This window comes from Periplaneta americana, chromosome 4 (assembly GCF_040183065.1).
Source record: "Periplaneta americana isolate PAMFEO1 chromosome 4, P.americana_PAMFEO1_priV1, whole genome shotgun sequence".
Classification (NCBI taxonomy): domain Eukaryota; kingdom Metazoa; phylum Arthropoda; class Insecta; order Blattodea; family Blattidae; genus Periplaneta; species Periplaneta americana.
The window spans coordinates 148886261-148910589 of NC_091120.1; the positions used below are offsets into that span (position 1 = coordinate 148886261).

At 36.3% G+C, this 24329-nt stretch overlaps 1 protein-coding gene across 3 annotated transcripts in view; it reads left to right on the plus strand.

Annotated features, from left to right (window-relative positions):
* Positions 1 to 24329, plus strand: part of LOC138698310 (retinol-binding protein pinta-like) — a 116237-nt gene that overhangs the window by 77336 nt on the left and 14572 nt on the right. For all 3 annotated transcript variants that reach the window (XM_069824130.1, XM_069824133.1, XM_069824132.1), the window contains exons 5-6: positions 2541 to 2651; positions 7027 to 7132. In XM_069824130.1, the coding sequence (XP_069680231.1) occupies positions 2541 to 2651; positions 7027 to 7132 (217 nt within the window). The remainder of the gene's footprint in view (positions 1 to 2540; positions 2652 to 7026; positions 7133 to 24329) is intronic.

Genomic DNA, 24329 nt, shown 5'->3' on the forward strand with positions numbered 1-24329 from the left:
ATCACCTTCATCTCATTCAGACGCTAAATAACCTAAGATGTTGATGAAGCGTCGTAAAATAACCTACTAAAATAAAAAAGAGCTTGCCCAATACAAGTTATAAATCAAGGGATTGAACCCGGGACCACAGGATGATAAGTCCAGCGCTCTAGCCGCGAGACCACAAATACATATATACAAATAGCTTACATGAATACATGCATACAAAGCGGCAAGTCATCTACAAAAGAGTTATTCCTGTTCGTACTGGAATAATAATTATTGCGCTTATCTGCCGTATTAGAGGAATACAGTAAAACCTCTCCTTAAGGACACCCCCAAGATACGGACACTCCTCATATACGGACAGGTTTTTATGTATCAACTGAAATAATATAGAAATAATGATAAATTTAACTCTCGTTTACGGACACTCTCAGACACGGACAGTTGTTTCACAGTCCTAAAGCTTGCTTTACCTCCTGACTGCGGACAGAACTTGGATTTCAAGATCTCATGTGTTACAAAAATGGAAAATTTAGTACAGAAATTTCTTAACATGAAAGAAGACATTAAGGATCTTGTACTGTAGGCTACCACTAGCCCAGCCGGCTACCCCTTGTTAGCTGGAAGCGGGTGGATAAACAAGTCATAAAATTTAACCTTCTGATGGGTCCAACGTTTCCGCGATCATGAAATTGTATTCAACACATGATATAGTTAGTAGGATTATTCTCTTCACTTCAATAAGTTGTTCTGTTTCGAGAGACATGGCACCTGAACGTAAAGGTTAAGTTCAAAACTGTAAATTACAGCACTGCATAACTGTAAACCTAGAATAAAATTGCATGGCACAGTACTGTATTTTCCTTTTTCGGTCCTATCTACTGTAGTTCAAAGTTGCTAAGAATTTACTGTAGTATACTATATTTGTAGAATTAAACTATAGTAATACATTTCATTTAAAGCGTGAAGGGATACAAAATGCATAGGGTAAATTAGGGTCTGTTGGACAGTTGGGCATGTTGGACACTTTGTACTTTAACGTGCTAGAATGTGGTCCCCACAAGTGGCTAGGTAACACGTTAAAGTACAAAGTGTCCAATGACTTCTAGCAGAATGTGGTGCCCACAAGTGGCTAGGTAACACGTTAAAGTACAAAGTGTCCAACATGCCCAACTGTTCAACAGACCCTAATTTACCCTATTAGAAATTTACTGTGAGATTGGGGAGCCTCTCTCCCAATAAAGGGCACCTCCCACATGCGGACAGATTGTTCCGTCCCTTCGATGTCCGTAAATGAGAAGTTTCACTGTAATATTAATATTGTTTCAAATTATTTCATTTGTGTGTTCAAGCGTGGTTTTATTTATTTTGTCTTAATGATTACATGGCTAGAAATCACGGAATTGGCAAAAACATGTCCTTGAAATTTATTGTGAAATTGACTGGAAATTATAGAATTTTACCAACTAAAACAATAACAATCATCATGTTGTAATTTAAATATTATTTGGATAATAGAAATTAAACCTTATCACGTCTGAGCAGTAAATCTGGGTGTGGAAATGTCAGTTCTGTGACGTGTTCCTGACTACATCTCCAAAAGCATTTTTATTGCCATTTAGCAATTAAAAGAATGAAAAACAATATTTGATAGGATTAAATCTTAGCATAACCCTGTCATTTATTACTTTTTTTTTACAAAAGAGAGTCATTGAATTGTTTCTTTAATGCTCTAAATATTATTTAAATCGGTCCCTAACAGTCAATGTCAGTTCTGTGGTACATGCTACAAACGATATAGGTATCCATTGGATGACAGCAAGAGTCCCCAAAGCTCTTTAGTTGTTTGTTAAGGGTCACAGTGTAGGAGTATGCAGTGAAAAGGTGATTTGTAATTTTTATATTAGAGAAAGAAAAACATATGTAAAAACTGTTTTCCGGTGAGTACCTTTATTACCAGTCAATTCTGAGATAGTCAAATTCTGTAAAATGTGTCATGTTTATTTATGTTAACAGTCAGATATGAGGGTGTGCATATTCAACATAATCTTAAATCCAGTAATCAAGATGAGATTTTTAGGTACAACAAATTGAATTTTTTTTATCAGTTTTGTGACTGTCAATTCTGAGACTGTCATTTTTGCGGATATTATTATATAAATTGTATAATAAAATAAATTTATTTTTTAAATAATCGTCGCCAGTTCTGTAACACTGATCTGCACATTAGCAATAATGTACAGAAAAAAATAAACTAAATAAATACATAATTTAAAATATCTGTGGAACATCTCACTTTGTCCGATTTTGTAAATTTTAACTACATCCACATAGACACACACGCACACGTATATGAACCAAATTTTTGTCTTTTCTCCTATGTTTTTGCTGTTTATCCTTATTTTGTGTTCATCAAATTATTTTTCTTCCCTACGTTTCATTTTTCCAATCATAAAAATTCAACGCGATAATAATTGTAATATGTGTGTTATGTATTGTGTAAAATTTCTTGAACTTGTAAAGAGTAATAATTCAATTTTTCTTTTTCTTTTCAGGGAGGTTTTAAGGTTCGAGTAAAGGCTGCATATATAATAAATACACCGCCACATGCTGAAATAATTATTTCAATGATAAAGGCAGTATTCAAATCCAAAATCGTATCCAGAGTAAGTTCTTTTACATGCGATTCACATCTATGTAGAAAACATTTCACTACTTCACACTGAAGTAAATTAAACTGCCTAAAATATGTAACAAACCTGAGAACTGTACTAAGAAAGAAACTTACCCTATTATAGAGTACTATACCTTAACAATCAAAATAAAAGTTGTTGTTGTTTAGTCAACTGTCCGAAGACAGGTCTAAACCTCATAAGTGACACCAATAAGACATCACTCATGAGGAAATTAGGCCAGGAGATAAAGGGTAGGTTGGCCAGTTCCTTTCCCCCTCATATCACTAATAGGCCAGGAGATAAAGGGTAGGTTGGCCAGTTCCTTTCCCCCCTCATATCACCGATAGGCCAGGAGATAAAGGGTAGGTTGGCCAGTTCCTTTCCCCCTCATATCACCGATAGGCCAGGAGATAAGGGGTAGGTTGGCCAGTTAATTTCCTCCTCATATCACTGATAGGCCAGGAGATAAGGGTTAGGTTGGCCAGTTCCTTTCCCCCTCATATCACTGAGTAGCTACATATTACACTAATCAGAATTCAGATGGATACAAATAATTGTTCCTCCTCTGACACATACAGTCAAGTGAGATGTACTGCCTGATAATATATGTAGATATCAGCCAGAACCTCAATCTGAGGATCCAATAAAATTATCATGTGATGAAGGATGAGTGGGACGAAGAAAAATTCTCTCCGGCACCGGGATTTGAATCCGGGTTTTCAGCTCTACGTGCTGACGCTCTATCTGCTAAGCCACACCGGATTCCCATCCCGATATCGGATTGAATCTTCTCAGTTTAAGTTCCACCTCTTGGGTTCCCTCTACTTTGGTACATCGTAATAATATATCATGTGATATTTAGATAACAGATCGAAGTCTGTTCCAATTCCTCATACAAGCTATCCTTTATACCATGGATGGAATTTACTGTACTGGTTCGCGAACAGGAACTGCTTCGAAACTTCCCTCCAACGCCGATAGTTGGGGCTATGATTTACAGTGCCGATCTCTACGAATCAGCCATTCTGTACCGTACATTTCAAAACAATTGAAAAAGTCAGAAGCAAAGGTGTATAAGAACACTTTAGTTAGTTTTGACGAAATGGGATTGAAAATGTTCAAGCTTTCGTACATTCTGTAAAGTATTAATTTTTATGCTCGACCATGCCGAAATGTAGTAATTAAACACCTGGTAGCAGTCCTTTAATGCATGTCATTAAAGTACACCTACTCATTAAAGTACAGGTGTTCAGCCAATGACAACTCAGCTTACAGGTGTTCAGCCAATGACAAATCAGCTTTGCACCGTTATAAAACCGCAAGTATCGATTATTCTCGGATATGCAATCGAAAGACAATTAGCGAAAAGTCACGGAGGCTGGAAATCCAATACTGTCGCAGAAGGTTATGTTCTGTTACTATAATAATTAGCGTTAATTGTAAATAATATTCAAATAAATTCAATTTGTCATCTCGTTTTTCAATGTCGAATTCAATAATCAAGGTTATATCAAGTTTAACGGGATTACATCAAGGTCAATCACATTATTGTTCCTAGGAAAAAATCAATACTTTCGCGTCTGCGCACATCACACAATTCACGACCAAGAACAAGCTCACTTCCGATCTTGTCAGATACAAATAAAAAGTATACATCTGAATAATTTCAAGTTAGAAATATAGTCGAGCATAAAAAGTCGTAGGAAGCTTGCCTATAATGGTAATTAAGACGCTCGTATAAATATTATGAAACTCGCTTGCGCTCGTTTCATAAATATCCATACTTGGTCTTAATTCCTATCATTATAGGCTCGTTGCATAATGTACTATAATTTTAACGTGTGATCTGGTTAAAAGATAGTATATCCCTTTGTCATTAAAATTCCTTATGATTTACCTTACCCTGTATGTACTTAACTAATTGTTTTATAAATGTCACTTGCACCCCGTAGCACCTCACCCCCTCAATTCGAGTTCTATTGTCATGGCGCTAGTATTGATACGTAATATTCTCGAAACAATGACAGAATGGCGAACAAAAGTAAAAGATTTGGACGAAGATTTTATTATTATTATTATTATTATTATTATTATTATTATTATTATTAATAGCAGTAGTAGCACGGGCAATAGTATTAGTATTGGTTCTAACAATAGTCTCATTAGCATTAAGAAAGGTAGTAATAGTAGGCCTACATATAGTAGCAACTGTAGCAGGAGGAGCTATAGAAGTAGTTCATACTTGCGCATCATGCCTCAATTAAGAATTTGTGCCTCACTGACCTTCACAGAAGCTTATCGCTCTGAGTGACATCATCTTCGCAGGCCCCTTTCCTCTCTCACGTAGCTCCTAGGCGTGGGCAGGTTCTATATCAGTTTCATAAGCAATATCAGTGGTGGCATAATGGCATTATCAAAGCAGTGTGTACGCGTTAGAAAACTATTATTTCATGAGAAATGGGAGGAAGAGTTTTTTTGCTGTTTAGAAGGGAAGAACATACGATGTATGTTATGCTCGAAAATCCTATTAGGCATTAATAAATTTAGTATACAACGACATTACTCCTTACGTCATAAAGAACATGCTGAATTAAAAGGTAAGACAAATTAAATGTTATTTTTCGTACTATTCCGAAAAAAAAATTATGATCTTAACATTTGCATAGTATACTAAATACGACATTATACCTTAAACACGTTGCATTAAAAGATACGAGGAATTAAATGTTGTTTGTACGTATTATTTCCAAAAGAAATTTATAAAAAAAAAAATCAAGTGTGCGTAGAAAACGAAATATGATTTTCTGAAATTATTTTAGGTCGAGAACATGCAAATCTATTAAGTAATCTTGAGAAACGCCAGAATATTCAAGAAAATAAACGTAGACAACGTGATGGAATATTATTGGCTAGTTACGCAATTTCTCGCCTGTGATTTAAATCAATTCAATGATGGAGAAATAGTAAAGAGGTTTATGATTAAAGCTGCCGAATTAATTTGCCAAATTGAATAAAAGTTTTCGAGTCTCTCACGTTAACCAAGCGATTTCCTAACAATTCACCACTGACCGCCTTAGCGATTGCGATCAGATGACGCAGGTCACAGCAGTTTATATTTCCCATGCTACTCTGCAGTCTCCTCACCTAGTAAACAAACTATTTCAAATCGAGTGCCTCACGTAACCGAAAAATGTGCCCATGTATGAAGTAGTTACAAGAGCAGCGATAATAGCAGAAGCAGTGACAGTAGCAGTAGAAATAGTAGTAGTGGTAGCTAGCAGTAGTATTAGTAGCAGTAGACAGCAGCAGTAGTAGTAGTAGTAGTAGTAGTAGTAGTAGTAGTAGCAGTAGTAGTAGTAGTAGTAGGAGTCGTACTGTTGACAGTAGTATAAGAAATCTTAAGGTAGTAATAATAATAATAATAATAATAATAATAATAATAATAATAATAATGTCTCGTGACCAGAATATTGTAGAAATGGAAACATAAAAATTGGAGATTTAGCCTTCGAAAAGGTGGAAAAATTCAAATATCTTGGAGCAACAGTAACAAATACAGGCCTAAAGACACTGGGGGGGGGGGAATTAAGCGCAGAATAAATTTGGGAAATGCCTGTTATTATTCGGTTGAGAAGCTTTTGTCATCTATGTCCTATTAAGCTATCAAAAAATCTGAAAGTTAGAATTTATAAAACAGTTATATTACCAGTTGTTCTGTATGGTTGTGAGAATTAGACTCTCAGTTTGAGAGAGGAACAGAGATTATGGGTGTTTGAGAATAAGGTTCTTAGGAAAATATTTGGGACTAAGAGGGATGAAGTTACAGGAGAATGGAGAAAGTTACACGACGCAGAACTGCACGCATTGTATTCTTCACCTGACATAATTAGGAACATTAAATCCAGACACTTGAGATGGGCAGGGCATGTAGCACTTATGGGCGAATCCAGAAATGCTTATAGTTAGTTGGGAGACCGGAGAGAAAAAGACCTTTGGGGAGGTCGAGACGCAGGTGGGAGGATAATATTAAAATGGATTTGAGGGAGGTGGGATATGATGATAGACACTGGATTAATCTTGTACAGGATAAGGGCCGATGGCGGGTTTATGTGAGGGCGGCAATGAACCTGCGGGTTTCTTAAAAAGCATTTGTAAGTATAATAATAATACTTGGATTTTTAAAAATTGGTACATTACCCTACTTTAAGCAGACACATTACTACTGAATTCAGTTTCATTAAAATCTTTGATTTTACAATTAATGTTCTAACGTATCTTTATGTTCGTGTTGAGCGCGAAGCTCATCCAAACAAACAAATTATATGCGTAACTAATACAAACGTTTATTTTCCCCATCTTTTTTCAGATTCAGGTCTTCGGAAATGATCTTACAAAGTTTTATGAACAAATTCCAAGGAGGATCCTACCAAAGGAACTTGGAGGAGGAGCTGGCTCGTCAGATGAATACATGGGTAAGAAAATTTTTAATAATCATCCTTGATAAAATGTAAATTAAAGGTAAAATCAACCCCATGGCAGGCCAAATCGGCCCAGAGTGTGGCGAGATGGTAAAGGTCCCATCTTTGCAGACAATCAGCATTTAATGGCATTAGGGATGTCAGTCCTAAGTGTCCGCCGCCTTTACCTCTAAGGAATGCCCTCGGTATATAGTGAGGATCACGTAAGAGTAGTTCCTAAAACGCTAATTTCGCCGTCTCTTCAGTGTTGCCAACTTATACCAGATATCACCAAAGAGGCTAAAATCACAATGCTACGTATTGAAATAATAATAATAATAATAATAATAATAATAATAATAACAATAATAATAATAATAATAATAATAATAATGTATTGTTTATTCATAACACCTCATCTTTATGTTGCAAGGAGTTTCCTAAATGGTTCAATAATTTATTTATGAAATAGTATATTTTCCTCCTGAACTTCTCGCATATTATGTTGGTAATTATAGTCCCGTCGCTCTTATTTCCGGCAGCCAATCACGTTGCAGGTCGGCTACGTTTAAACGTGGGCGTCTTGTAATTCGCTGATGAAAATGTAAAGCACTTCCTAAGGCTGGATAAGTACTTAATATATAATCGCCCGCCATTTTGGCTCTTTCTTTGGCGTTCGCAGAAAGCACACGAGGACGTTATTTGCCGCTCAATTATTTGCTGAATTACAGTGCGTTTGATTTATTATCATAGGAGCTACGACATGATAATGTTTAACGGTGTGGTAAATAGATCCGTCGTCTCGTAGCTCGGCAACGAAAGAACAAAAATAGCGAACGATACCACCACCTAGACTTTATAGAGCCTTCACTTCATAAGACATAAGCAAAGATGAGGGGTCACGCCGGGAATAACAGCGTCGCGACTGTAGCATTAGTATAGGATTAGTATGATCTAATATTACAATTTATTTTGTCAGGCAACATGAGATGTATTGCTTTCACTAAAGAGTTTACGATTCATGACACCTAACCTAAAAATGTATTTACTTAGTTGCATTTTCATCAGTTTGCTTTACTGTAAACCGTAATCATTGCTGTTAACATAACAGTTAGAAAATAACTGCCAGTTGTTGTATTTGTCAGTGCCCGAAATTCGAAACGAAGTTGGTAAAAGAAAATTCAACCCGAGAGCTAAAAAATCACTATAATCCACTAGAATATATTTAGTAATAGTGGGAAAATGGTTAGGTTTCACCCTTACGGTATTAAGTAAGCCGATCCGGACTATAGATGAGGCGGCAAAACCTGGCATGTGAGCTGTGCGAGAGAAGAAACAATAAACTATCAGAAAGAGAGTTTGTTTCATTATGGTTAATATACGAATCTACCAACACAGAAGTTCATTAAGTTCATGTCAGACTAAAACTTATCTTCTCCCTTTAATACAATATATAGCCCCCTTTTGCTCGCTTCCTTTTCAAGATGAAAATTGTTTTATAAGAAATATTTCACAGCGTGTTTTGGGAAAGCCATTGATTTAATTCCGAATATGCTCAGTCAATTTAAGAGAGCAGTGCTTTATGATCACAAATGATTGAAAGAATTTTAGTTTTGTCCTTTAAATGTGAAGAAATTTGATCCGAACAAATGTAACATTATAAAATTCCCTTGCAGAACTAAAAGTTGGGACGAATAATGCCAAGTTAAGGACCCTGCTATTACGCAGATTCAAGTTTCCTTAAAAGTAACTAAGATAAATAAGCCACACACTATTTCTTAGTGCCCAACGAAGTACTTAGCGTCTCTGACTTCCACCGTGTCGACCAGGATTCGATCCCCGTTTGGGTCATGAAGAAATTTGTGGTGGACGAAGCGGGCGTGATGGGTTTTTCTCGGGATACTCGCCGTTTTCATCACCATCATGATTATCATTATTTCATCAATACTTCACAATTACTCTCACTCTTCGAGGGTCGGAACCAGGCCTTCAAAACAAATAAAAATTTCCTGAATGTTGTACACATTTATGTTTAATAAAGATTATTATTATTATTATTATTATTATTATTATTATTGGGAAATAGACTTAATAAATAAATTAAAGGGGTAGGAAAACAATCAAGATTGCTGGAAGCCATTCAGTACCAGACCAAGGGAGAAAGCAGTGGCCAAAATTAAATTAAGCAGCAGGGCACGACTGCTTAGCTGAAGACTTTGAAAAAGATAGAAATACTCACAACAGGCATATGCCCCATTTTCAGTGTCGGTGTTATGAACTCGGATCGTTTTCTAGTATGCTCAGGTTGAGATGCAGACTCTCAGAGGCAAGGAAATATGTATAAATTTTATTGGGATGCCAGATGTTGTATGAACCAGTTGTGATTTTCATTAGTAGACCTACCTTGTTTTTTTGTTATTAAATATTATAGTTATATATCGTCGGCTTACAAGCAAAATACATTAAATCAAAAATATGTATGTATGTATATATGTATGTATGTATGTATGTATGTATGTATGTATGTATGTATGTATGTATGTATGTATGTATGTATGTTTGTTCTGTATGTATGTATGTATGTATGTATGCATGCATGTATGTATTCCTTTATTTTAGTAGATTATTTTACGGCGCTTTATCAACATCTTAGGTTATTTAGCGTCTGAATGATATGAAGGTGATAATGCCGGTGAAATGAGTCCGGGGTCCAGCACCGGAAGTTACCCAGCATTTGCTCATATTGGGTTGAGGGAAAACCCGGGAAAAAACCTCAACCAGATAACTTGTCTCGACCGGGAATCGAACCCGGACCACCTGGTTTCGCGGCCAGACGCGCTAACCGTTACTCCACAGGTGTGGACTGTATGTAGTTTTATTTTCCCTGGCAGAATTAAAGCCATCAGGCCTTCTCTTCCACTCAACCTGGATCAAATCACATACAGAAAAATAAATACAGGTATGTATGTATATGTGTATATGTACGTATGTATGTATGTATGTAGACCTACGTATCCAATGTCTACCCACTTCACTTTACGTGATTCGGATTCCGCATATTGCGGATAGATGGCAGGGCTGTGACCCATTTTCTAGTTGTACATCACTTCGGCGGGCCATACTGTATATGATGTGTATCTGTGGAGAGTTATGTCGTGTACTAGAGTGAGTATATGTGTAAGTGTTAGAGTAACTGTAGTGTCTGGAATGAGTGATGATGATGAAGAAGGGAGAAGGGGAAACCCGGTGCCGGCACGTAGCCTACTCCTGTCGAATAGCACCAAGGGGGCCGCCTGGCTTAACGTCCACGTCCGACGGACGAATCACTATCAACAATCACATACGCCTTCTCTTCATATGCACTGCGGAGAGATTTGAAAGCTTTAACAAAACTGAATCCGCAAAATATTATTTTGGATGGGTTGTTTCTTTTTATGTGTACTTAATTTTCCAATTCTAATTTATACACATACATTATGTACATTATAAACGCATTTTTCTTAGAAATAATATTGACTTAATGTGTTTTGCTTGTAAACCGACGATATAATGAGATGCCAGATATGTAATGAACTGAGTTCCAATTAAAATCATGTTACAACGACATATTGGCAAATAGTTGCATAAAACTTTTCATAATCATCAGGTCAATCATCAAGCTGTATTTTAAACTTATAATATTGTGTCTAATAACAGATATGATAATGTAAATCTAATAGAATTACAGTCCATTAATAGTATATTGCTTATTTTTTTTGTACATAAAACCTATAAATTCCTAAATAGACGGTTTAAAATCCTAAAGCATGGGCTGAAAAAGCCTAATTACAGATTTTTTTATCTAAATATTCGGGGCCTGTTTATGAGGCTCTAATCAGTCTTCGAACTGTTGACTAAACATACGTACAGGCAGGAGCGAATCTAGCTACTTGGCGCCTCTAGCCAGAGAAAAATATTTCCGCCTCTTATTTCGCCCTATATGTGTAATTTAGGTTAGTAGTGCCAGAGTTGTAAGCTCCAAAACCGGTTGTGGAGCTAGAGAGTGCAGTCGAGCGTGAACTTGCTTATGTCTGTGGAAGCACAGGAGCACTCAACGAGTCATAGTGGAGCGCTCCGCTCCGTTTAGGCTCTGTCCGACAACGCTGATTTAGGTCAACTGAAATAATTGATTCTGCGTTATTATTACCGTTTCTAACATCGGAAACGCCTGACTCAGATAAACCACACACTCCACTATTTTCGGTACCTACTGATCGCCACATTATTTTATACACTCTGATATATCTGGACTCGAACTGGAACAAACTGGCTATTTCGTTTTTTAAATAGGACATCTACTTTTGCACTTCTTTCACAATTTCCTCTTCTTTTTTTTATTGTCTTGTCTTTCGCGAGTTTCCGGTATTGTTGTTTGTCAACTGTCCGAAGACAGGTCTGGACCCCACAAATGACACCATCAAGGCATCACTCATAAGGCAACTAGGTCAGGAGATAATGGGGTAGGGTAACCAGTTCCTTTCCCCCTCCATTGCATACATAGCTGACTAGCTACATGTTACACTAATCAGATTTCAGATGCAGTTCTTCCTCTGACATATATCGTCAAGTGAGGTGTACTGGCTGATAAAAGATTTACATATCAGCCAGAATCTCAATCAGAGATATTTCCGGTATTGGAAACCACTTACAAGGAGAGGACACGCTCTGTATATCACCGAATTAAATATTGAAAAAAAAGTGGTATGATCTAGAGATGGGAACGATATATCGGTTTTTAAGAAATACCGATATTTTCGTTTCGATACAGCGATATATCGATATCGAAATTTTGATTCAATATATCGTAGAATATATCGGTTTTCTCATAACTTTATCGATTTTTTTTGTGGAATTATTATCATTAACAACAACAACAACAACAACAACAAAATCCACACTAGACAACTCCGATAATTCCCGAGAGATGGCGCTACTAAAGATGGACAGTTACATAATATGTGCAGCCTCACTCAATATCTTGTTCTAATTGGCTGGATTGGAATTCGAATTCAAATTTAAACAGTTTGCAGCACCAAATTCAAAATGCAGCGTATGCGAACGTAAGACAGACGGGAGGTTTATCTACTACTGTTTTAATATCTTTATTAATGTTCTCCAAGGCAAGAGCAACTCCCACTCTGAAAGGAAACAGTCTGCCCTCAAAACGGGTATGAAAACTTTTATTTTATATATTCTGAAATGGAAACAGAAACAAGGATTTAATACCGATGTGATATTTGTTTACGTCTATAACTTCTATGCGCAACCTAGTGCTGACATTCTATTTTCTTATCATACCTTTTACTGCATAATCATCACCATTGTTGGTTGGAAAGTTGGAGTGTAACAATAACTTGCAATGGGAACTTACTATAGAAGGATTGTATCAAATCAACTGTGTTGTTAAAACTTGTAACATTCTAAGTACGGTTTACTTACATTTAAAAATAATTACGTTGTTAGGTAGAAAAAATCAGTGTATGTGTCCTGGATTCAATCCTATATAACATTAGAATAATTGAATCATATTCCAATATCAAATACTCAACCATGTAGAGTTCACTTAACTCTTTCCCACTATATCATTTAAGCTCCCTTGCCTTCACCATAATTTATATTTAGGTTAGTACCTACATCATGTGGTATTGAAAATATATTGTTTATTGTTACTTTTACATTTATGCTTTTGACTGTTATGATGTTAATTTTAGTGGTAAAAAGGAATATTAAAATTTAAATAATTTTATTGTACGAGTAATACAGTAAATATATGCCTGAAAATGCAATTTGCTGAAGAAATAGCGATATATCGATAATCGTTCGATACATCGATATATTTCCTGCGATATATAATGTTTATCAAAATTAGGTTTGCAATATATTGCAATATCAATATATCGGTATTTAATTTATTTCCTCCATCACTACTATGATCGCATTGTGACACTATTGTTGAAAAACTGTCTTTTTTCCGTTGGCAGACCGTTGATTACATTTGAACTGATTGTTGCCATCGTTATTCATATCCTTTTCATTGTGCGTTTAAGTTCATGTACTCTTTTAAGGAGTTATGAATAAGATTTAAAAAAATATATATATATATATATATATATATATATATATATATATATAAAATTAACAGTAATAGCTTAAAAGCCGCCCCCTCAAATCTGCCTAGGCCTAAATGCGCCTCTGCGTACAGGTAGCGTTAGGCCTATATTATTTTATTAATATCCCAGCTTTGTAACAGAGAGACTACTGGATGAGCTGATAATTCACATGGACGGGCTAAAGAAGAGTTTATACAAATAATTTATAAATGAAGACAAATGTACATCGAGATATGTGACACTGAAACTGAAGACTGTAACCGTCGTCGTCGCCCTCGGCTGCCAGCTCCGAAATATGGAAAGTATCTCGAGGATGCCACGTCGATGTCAATAATTAACTACGTACACTGATTAATTTGGGCGCCAGCCTCCTCGAGATTACTCCGGTAGAGGATGAGGTTCCCAGGTCAGCTGCAAAACGGTCGGGACATGGGGTTTGGGAGACGTGCTCGTAGGTTGAAATGATGTAGGCGCACACCAGAAGTTGTTGGTAAGAACTATGAAAGCGTTTATTATTACTATTAAGTGTTCGTTTCAGATCAGCAGAAATGCGCGTCCAAGTGTATAATATCTCGCTCTCACTTTCCGCAAGTTGGTATACTAATTTCTGAGTTCACGTAATTATATATTTTGTACTATAAAACACCAGTAATATAACGGACAGTTGGTAACGTGATGAGAGGAAAGAATTCAGACTTATAATAATAATGCAACACACGACTTCTTACTACACCCACTAAAAAATTCAAAGTCCGTAAATTGTTATACTGCCGAGTTAGGTTTGCCGAGAATATGTGGAGTTCGACCTCTCCGAACACTGTCTATCTGCCTTCTCTCTATCTGCCAAATCTATCCTCTACTTTCAACCACCAAACATAGAATTTCGCCCTCCTGTCTATATATCACGTGTCTCTATCAAGAATCCTGATTGGCCATGATTACACTTACGTCACTTAAGACGCGTTCTTCAAAAATTGTTCGTTAACTAGAACATCTCCTACTTCCGGCGTCCTATTCTCTGACATATACCAGATCATCTCTTTTGGAACCTGGCTTGGCGTCATCTTACTGACCACCCGCAGGCAAAGTCCATACATTCCCTCATCAGTCAACTCCACGCCTGGACACATGTTTCCTGTCAGCCTGGCTTCCCTTCGGCCTTCCTGTCCACCTGTTACTTCCGTCTCAGATTTTGAAACTAACTTACACGTCCGCGTATTCTATCCATATGAGAATATTAACACGAAATACTAATCTAATGAAAATCTCCTTATCCTATACGAGGAACCGTCTCAAATGCCCTCTCATAACAAAGAATATTCCCAAGGGAATATTTGTTGTTATGAGACGTCCCAAAAAAAAAATACCTTCGCTACTAGTCTCCGGTGTCCCCTAATTAGTCACACTTGGATACACCTTTTGCTATGCTTATAAACAATGTACAAATTTACACTTACAATTATTACATATTTACAACTATTCACATGTATGAATCTATATACACACCTCACGCCTGCTTACATCTCACACGCCAGTTTAACTGACTTCTACCTGACATATATACAGCATCCAATCGTAACATTCAGGGCACATCCGAATACAATGGCGCTCTCTCACTCACATTCATGATCGGTTCCTTGATACATACTTATACTTATAACATAGAAATAAGAATTATGAACCACAAAAAAAAATATACGCTAAATAATACATAATACATTTTAAAATACCAATTAACCCTTTATATCATACTTCATATATTATCTGAAGCCTTGAAAACACATTTACGTCCATAAAACCGAAATAATTATTAACCAGAATCAAAATTATACCAAACGATACATAATACTTCTGAAATACTAACTGACTCTATTTATCATATCTCATACATGAGCTGCAACCTTGAATACACATCTCGAATAACGTCCCCTCAATATAGAGGACAACTTTATGTCTCGAAATAAAAATGATGGTCTGGCACTTAATATTGATTCTAAAAAAATGGATACATATTCAAATCGAATCATTCAACCTCTACAAATGAATGAACATAAATGAAGTTAACTAAAAAAAATATTCTATCATTATTATTAATCATTATTAACATTATCCTTAAATTATTGCCACAGGGAATACTACTTATCGCATGATCCTACAAGAAAACACACAAAAACAACTAATTCTGAAGGTGGCAAAAAAAGAAAACAAAAGTAACAAAGATTTTCCCAAGGTTAACATTTTCAGCACTGAAATCAGTTCTTGGTTCTAGTTGCTTATACCACTCAAATACTACATGCACAAAACAAACACATTCTTATTTTTCTTATAATTAAAATCATATTATTTTTAACTTTACACAAATTCTCGTTCATTAACCTGGTACGTCGCCTGGATGTCTATCATGAATCGGATCGTCATTCTCCGAATGGGATCGTCTGCGGCCTTTCTCATATGTCATTGTGCCATTCTTAAATTGACAGTTTACACGTGGAGACACGCTACTCCTCACATTAAATCTACCAGCATGCTTCCACTTAACTTTTTCTCCTCCTGCAGAAAAATGAGGCCTCCAATAGCCCTTCCTATATTCACTCCTTTGATCGTTGCAGTACCGCTTCCTACTATTGTTAGAAAATCGGTCATTATTGTAGGGTTGTAAACCATGACCGCCAGCACTGTGTGGCCGATCCCTACTCCAACCGTCATTATGGTCATTGCTTTTGTACCCTCTGTGGGGTGGGAAGGCTTCTTCTGCCCTCCGCCCCATGTTTGTGATGGTTTCCGCATTCTCTTTCTCGCTCCCAAACTCATAAAACTTTTCGATTACTCTATTTACTTGCTCCTTGAATGCTCTATAATTTTCTAACACCTGGCTCTCTAACCTGATACTGTCCTCGGCTAGTCTATACTGCAATTCATTATTATTCTCATCGAGATTATCGTCCAATCCATTAATATCCATATTTATTTTACTTTCCACCTCATTATTATTTCCGGCTACCTTAATATTCAATTCCCCAATATTCTCATTAATATCCTCAGCTAATTTACTCTCCACTTCATTACTATTTCCTGCTTTCTTATTATTCACTCCATTAATATTCTCAGCTAACTTATCTTTCAGTTCAGTACTATTTTCATCTAGTTTCTCTTTCAACTCATTGATATTCACAGCTAATTTAATTTCCACTTCATTACAATTCTCAGCTAGTTCATTACTCAATTCATTAATATTCTCGGCTAACTTATCTTTCAGTTCAGTACTATTTTCATCTAGTTTCTCTTTCAACTCATTAATATTCACAGCTAATTCAATTTCCACTTCATTACTATTCTCGGCTACCATATTATTCAATTCATCAATATTCTCTTCTAATTTATTATCCAATACATTACAATTTTCATCTAGATTATCTCCCAATTCATCAATATCCACAGCTAATTTATTTCTCACTTCATTACTATTCTCAGCTATCTTATTATCCAGTTCACTAGTATCCTCAATTAATTTACTTTCCACTTCATTACTATTCTCGGCTACCTTATTATTCAATTCACTAATATCCCCAATCAATTTACTTTCCACTTCATTACTATTCTCGGCTATCTTATTATTCAATTCACTAGTATCCTCAATTAATTTACTTTCCACTTCATTACTATTCTCGGCTATCTTATTATTCAATTCACTAGTATCCTCAATCAATTTACTTTCCACTTCATTACTATTCTCGGCTATCTTATTATTCAATTCACTAGTATCCTCAATTAATTTACTTTCCACTTCATTACTATTCTCGGCTACCTTATTATTCAATTCACTAATATCCCCAATCAATTTACTTTCCACTTCATTACTATTCTCGGCTATCTTATTATTCAATTCACTAGTATCCTCAATTAATTTACTTTCCACTTCATTACTATTCTCGGCTATCTTATTATTCAATTCACTAGTATCCTCAATCAATTTACTTTCCACTTCATTACTATTCTCGGCTATCTTATTATTCAATTCACTAGTATCCTCAATTAATTTACTTTCCACTTCATTACTATTCTCGGCTATCTTATTATCCAATTCACTAGTATCCACAATTAATTTACTTTCCACTTCATTACTATTCTCGGCTATCTTATTATTCAATTCACCAATATCTACAATTAATTTACTTTCCACTTCATTACTACTCTCGGCCATCTTATTATTCGATTCACTAATATCCACAATTAATTTACTATCCACTTCATTACTATTCTCGGCTATCTTATTATCCAATTCACTAATATCCTCAATTAATTTCCTTTCCACTTCATTACTATTCTCGGCTATCTTATTATCCAATTCATTACAATTCCAGACCAGCATAGATTCCAATTTCCTATAATTCCCGGCTACTTCATTTCTCAAATTAACGAACTGGCTCTCTAGCCTGCTACTATTCTCAGCCATCTCACTCTTCAAATCACTCTTCAATTTATTACTAGTTTCTATCATTTCGTTCCTCATCTGATTCATCTGTTCCAATATCCGCTCTAACACACTATTCGACATGACATTGTCCGAACCTCTCGAACTTTCTTTATCTTGGCTAGTACTCGTCCCTGCTGTAGTCTCCATTTTTCCACTTTTAGTTTGGCTCCTAAGCAACATGTAATATATAATATATCCTCAACTATTCCCCTTAAACTCAAAAACAAAATAAACCCTACCAAAATGAATTACACACATGTACATATATATGGATACAACAATTGAAATGAAACCCTTTATGCTTACGTATCGACGTCTTCTAGGTTACGCCTGGGTGATCGTCTCCCCCACCGTCCAACGTTGTTCTCAGCTGTTTTGGGTCTGCACGGTGTTGTGGCCGTCGGTCGTTGACACTGCATGGTACTGCAAGCTGCTCTACGAACACTGCGTCGGCTGTCGGCTCTCGCGTCGATCCCCACTGCGATCATTGTTGCCATCAGCCGCATTAACCCTGCATCGGCTGTCGGCTCTCGCGTCGATCCCCGCCGTGGTCATTGTTGCCATCAGCCGCATTAACCCTGCGTCGGCTGTCGGCTCTCGCGTCGATCCCCGCCGTGGTCATTGTTGCCATCAGCCGCATTAACCCTGCGTCGGCTGTCGGCTCTCGCGTCGATCCCCGCCGTGGTCATTGTTGCCATCTCGAGCCGCATTAACCCTGCGTCGGCTGTCGGCTCTCGCGTCGATCCCCGCCGTGGATTCCTCACGCCATCAGGTGTTCATCTTGTAGCTCGTTGTTCATTCGGGCCTCGCTGCTCATCTCGTGCCCCACGTTGGGCGCCAATTTTTGTAACCGTCGTCGTCGCCCTCGGCTGCCAGCTCCGAAATATGGAAAGTATCTCGAGGATGCCACGTCGATGTCAATAATTAACTACGTACACTGATTAATTTGGGCGCCAGCCTCCTCGAGATTACTCCGGTAGAGGATGAGGTTCCCAGGTCAGCTGCAAAACGGTCGGGACATGGGGTTTGGGAGACGTGCTCGTAGGTTGAAATGATGTAGGCGCACACCAGAAGTTGTTGGTAAGAACTATGAAAGCGTTTATTATTACTATTAAGTGTTCGTTTCAGATCAGCAGAAATGCGCGTCCAAGTGTATAATATCTCGCTCTCACTTTCCGCAAGTTGGTATACTAATTTCTGAGTTCACGTAATTATATATTTTGTACTATAAAACACCAGTAATATAACGGACAGTTGGTAACGTGATGAGAGGAAAGAATTCAGACTTATAATAATAATGCAACACACGACTTCTTACTACACCCACTAAAAAATTCAAAGTCCGTAAATTGTTATACTGCCGAGTTAGGTTTGCCGAGAATATGTGGAGTTCGACCTCTCCGAACACTGTCTATCTGCCTTCTCTCTATCTGCCAAATCTATCCTCTACTTTCAACCACCAAACATAGAATTTCGCCCTCCTGTCTATATATCACGTGTCTCTATCAAGAATCCTGATTGGCCATGATTACACTTACGTCACTTAAGACGCGTTCTTCAAAAATTGTTCGTTAACTAGAACATCTCCTACTTCCGGCGTCCTATTCTCTGACATATACCAGATCATCTCTTTTGGAACCTGGCTTGGCGTCATCTTACTGACCACCCGCAGGCAAAGTCCATACATTCCCTCATCAGTCAACTCCACGCCTGGACACATGTTTCCTGTCAGCCTGGCTTCCCTTCGGCCTTCCTGTCCACCTGTTACTTCCGTCTCAGATTTTGAAACTAACTTACACGTCCGCGTATTCTATCCATATGAGAATATTAACACGAAATACTAATCTAATGAAAATCTCCTTATCCTATACGAGGAACCGTCTCAAGACGCAGCAGGCAAATTTGTATAATATATAAAGTGAATAAGATAATAATAATAATAATAATAATAATAATAATAATAATAATAATAATAATAATAAGCGACGTCTAGACAGAGAGACCTTGGCGGTCATCCACTTGTTTATCAGTTGGTGTCAGATGATCAATAAGTTTTTATTCAAGGGCAGTTACTTTTCTTGAGTCGCCTCCATTTGGACAGTCTCAAGGCCAGTAGCATTATAAAGATAGTAAACATGTGGAAATTAAAAACTAATAAAACTTTCTCGGAATTATAACCTTCCCTCCTTCCAGCACATAATAGTACTGCTGTGGAAAAGGTAAAATGAAAACAAACAGCTGTAGCGACAAACAAAAATCTTAGTGTCACAAAAGATCACATAGTTTCTAACAATGTACAGTGGAGTCTCGTTAATCCGAACTATATTATTAAAAAAAAAAACATAATTTATTGTAATAGTACAAAGTAGCGAAAAGAAAAAATTTATAAATTTACTCAATTTCTTTTAATTTAACCCGCAACCTGTGACATATTATTTTTGTCACACTGTCTTGGATGTGGGGTATTTTTTACCCAGTTCTAAAAACCAGGCGCTATTTTCAAGTCTATGTGACATATGGCAATGAAATTAAGTTTGCAGGCACCTGAGATAATATTTTATATATATATATATATATATATATATATATATATATATATATATATATTATGGCTAGGAAGGCTTTACTGCCACCAAATTTGTATTTTGAGAAATTCCTCGACACTGTTAATAAATAAAGAATGGAAGCACATAACCTAATCATTAACAAAATTGAATATCAGAACATTGAACGGTAAACAATAATGCATCAATTAAACTAAAAATTAATTCCATTGTTACAAAACTTGTACCAAATATTTAGATTGAATTTAGGCAGTTATGACAAACATAATTTCTGCAGTCTCACTGGATCTATAACACAGTTATTGTCAATAAAGTCACTTTCTTCAGCTTCCAAAGTATTCTGTGTCCAACCACCGAACTTCGGATCATCAGCCCGCATACAGTCCTTCGATGCGGATGTCATGTTTACCTTTAGAGAAGCTATGAGATAAATGTGGAAAAACTAACGTTACCTGGGACATGGGGTATAATCTACCCAAGCCTGAAATTAAAACGGTTTAGGTTATGATTATTCACCTACAGGAACACAACCGTTACATCTAACAATGAATAGTCAACTGCCAGGAAGGTACTCGGTAGCCATCCTGTGTTGGGTGACGGATAGCAGAATTAACGAAGGATTTTAAAGTGGCTTGGGTAGAATATACCCCATATCCAAGGTTAAGGGTTAAAAAATTATGAAAATAGCACATTCAAGTGTAATTACAACAATATTAATGTTTTCTGTGCATAATGTTGCACATTTGTCATGTTCATAAAATCAGTAATTTTCTGTTGTAATGAAACGAACCTGTTGGTTGATGCAATATTCGGCACCGCCTCATGAACATTGCATCAATTGGTTTCGCGATGTGTAGCGTAGGGCAAGGTCGAATGCCGCTGTGGCATAGCTGCGAGTGATACGAGCTGCTACAGCCCAGTTACTTTATGGTGACAGCTCGTCGACGAGAGAGAGGAACAGGTTCGACTGTGGGAGGGAGACCGATCCGAGACGGAGCGAATGGAGGGAGGGCAATACAGTCATATCAGAAATCAAGTCTCACGTTGCAGCGTCTGCATAATTTTGAGCTCCTGTCACTGTATTCACTTCATACTCCGGAATAAAAGTCACTAATAAACACTAAAGAAGTAAAATAACATGGAAATACAATGAGCAGCAGTTCGGAACAATAGTCACTAATAAACACTAAAGTAGTAAACTAATGGAAATACAACGAGGAGGAGTTCGGAACAATAATAAACACTAAAGAAGAAAACTAATGTGGAAATACAATGTGCAGCAATTCGGAACAATAGTCACTAATAAACACTAAAGTAGTAAACTAATGGAAATACAACGAGGAGGAGTTCGGAACAATAATAAACACTAAAGAAGAAAACTAATGTGGAAATACAATGTGCAGCAGTTCGGAACAATAGTCACTAATAAACACTAAAGTAGTAAACTAATGGAAATACAACGAGGAGGAGTTCGGAACAATAATAAACACTAAAGAAGAAAACTAATGTGGAAATACAATGTGCAGCAGTTCGGAACAATAGTCACTAATAAACACTAAAGTAGTAAACTAATGGAAATACAATGAGGAGGAGTTCGGAACAATAATAAACACTAAAGAAGTAAACTAATGTGGAAATACAATGTGCAGCAGTTCGGAACAATAGTCACTAATAAACACTAATGTAGTAAACTAATGGAAATACAATGAGGAGGAGTTCGGAACAATAATAAACACTAAAGAAGTAAACTAATGTGGAAATACAATGTGCAGCAGTTCGGAACAATAGTCACTAATACACACTAATGTAGTAAACTAATGGAAATACAATGAGGAGGAGTTCGGAACAATAATAAACACTAAAGAAGTAAACTAATGTGGAAATACAATGTGCAGCAGTTCGGAACAATAGTCACTAATACACACTAATGTAGTAAACTAATGGAAATACAATGAGGAGGAGTTCGGAACAAAACAAACACTAAAGAAGTAAACTAATGTGGAAATACAATGTGCAGCAGTTCGGACCAATAGTCACTAATAAACACTAATGTAGTAAACTAATGGAAATACAATGAGGAGGAGTTCGGAACAAAATAAACACTAAAGAAGTAAACTAATGTGGAAATACAATGTGCAGCAGTTCGGAACAATAGTCACTAATAAACACTAATGTAGTAAACTAATGGAAATACAATGAGGAGGAGTTCGGAACAAAATAAACACTAAAGAAGTAAACTAATGTGGAAATACAATGTGCAGCAGTTCGGACCAATAGTCACTAATAAACACTAATGTAGTAAACTAATGGAAATACAATGAGGAGGAGTTCGGAACAAAATAAACACTAAAGAAGTAAACTAATGTGGAAATACAATGTGCAGCAGTTCGGAACAATAGTCACTAATAAACACTAATGTAGTAAACTAATGGAAATACAATGAGGAGGAGTTCGGAACAAAATAAACACTAAAGAAGTAAACTAATGTGGAAATACAATGTGCAGCAGTTCGGACCAATAGTCACTAATAAACACTAATGTAGTAAACTAATGGAAATACAATGAGGAGGAGTTCGGAACAATAATAAACACTAAAGAAGAAAACTAATGTGGAAATACAATGTGCAGCAGTTCGGAACAATAGTCACTAATAAACACTAAAGTAGTAAACTAATGGAAATACAATGAGGAGGAGTTCGGAACAATAATAAACACTAAAGAAGTAAACTAATGTGGAAATACAATGTGCAGCAGTTCGGAACAATAGTCACTAATACACACTAATGTAGTAAACTAATGGAAATACAATGAGGAGGAGTTCGGAACAATAATAAACACTAAAGAAGTAAACTAATGTGGAAATACAATGTGCAGCAGTTCGGACCAATAGTCACTAATAAACACTAATGTAGTAAACTAATGGAAATACAATGAGGAGGAGTTCGGAACAATAATAAACACTAAAGAAGAAAACTAATGTGGAAATACAATGTGCAGCAGTTCGGAACAATAGTCACTAATAAACACTAATGTAGTAAACTAATGGAAATACAATGAGAAGGAGTTCGGAACAATAATAAACACTAAAGAAGAAAACTATTGTGGAAATACAATGTGCAGCAGTTCGGAACAATAGTCACTAATAAACACTAATGTAGTAAACTAATGGAAATACAATGAGGAGGAGTTCGGAACAATAATAAACACTAAAGAAGTAAACTAATGTGGAAATGTGCAGCAGTTCGGAACAATAGTCACTAATAAACACTAATGTAGTAAACTAATGGAAATACAATGAGGAGTTCGGAACAATAATAAACACTAAAGAAGAAAAATAATGTGGAAATACAATGTGCAGCAGTTCGGAACAATAGTCACTAATGTAGTAAACTAATGGAAATACAATGAGGAGGAGTTCGGAACAATAATAAACACTAAAGAAATAAACTAATGTGGAAATACAATGTGCAGCAGTTCGGACCAATAGTCACTAATAAACACTAATGTAGTAAACTAATGGAAATACAATGGGGAGGAGTTCGGAACAATAATAAACACTAAAGAAGTAAACTAATGTGGAAATACAATGTGCAGCAGTTCGGACCAATAGTCACTAATAAACACTAATGCAGTAAACTAATGGAAATACAATGAGGAGGAGTTCGGAACAATAATAAACACTAAAGAAGAAAACTATTGTGGAAATACAATGTGCAGCAGTTCGGAACAATAGTCACTAATAAACACTAATGTAGTAAACTAATGGAAATACAATGAGAAGGAGTTCGGAACAATAATAAACACTAAAGAAGAAAACTATTGTGGAAATACAATGTGCAGCAGTTCGGAACAATAGTCACTAATAAACACTAATGTAGTAAACTAATGGAAATACAATGAGGAGGAGTTCGGAACAATAATAAACACTAAAGAAGTAAACTAATGTGGAAAAGTGCAGCAGTTCGGAACAATAGTCACTAATAAACACTAATGTAGTAAACTAATGGAAATGAGGAGGAGTTCGG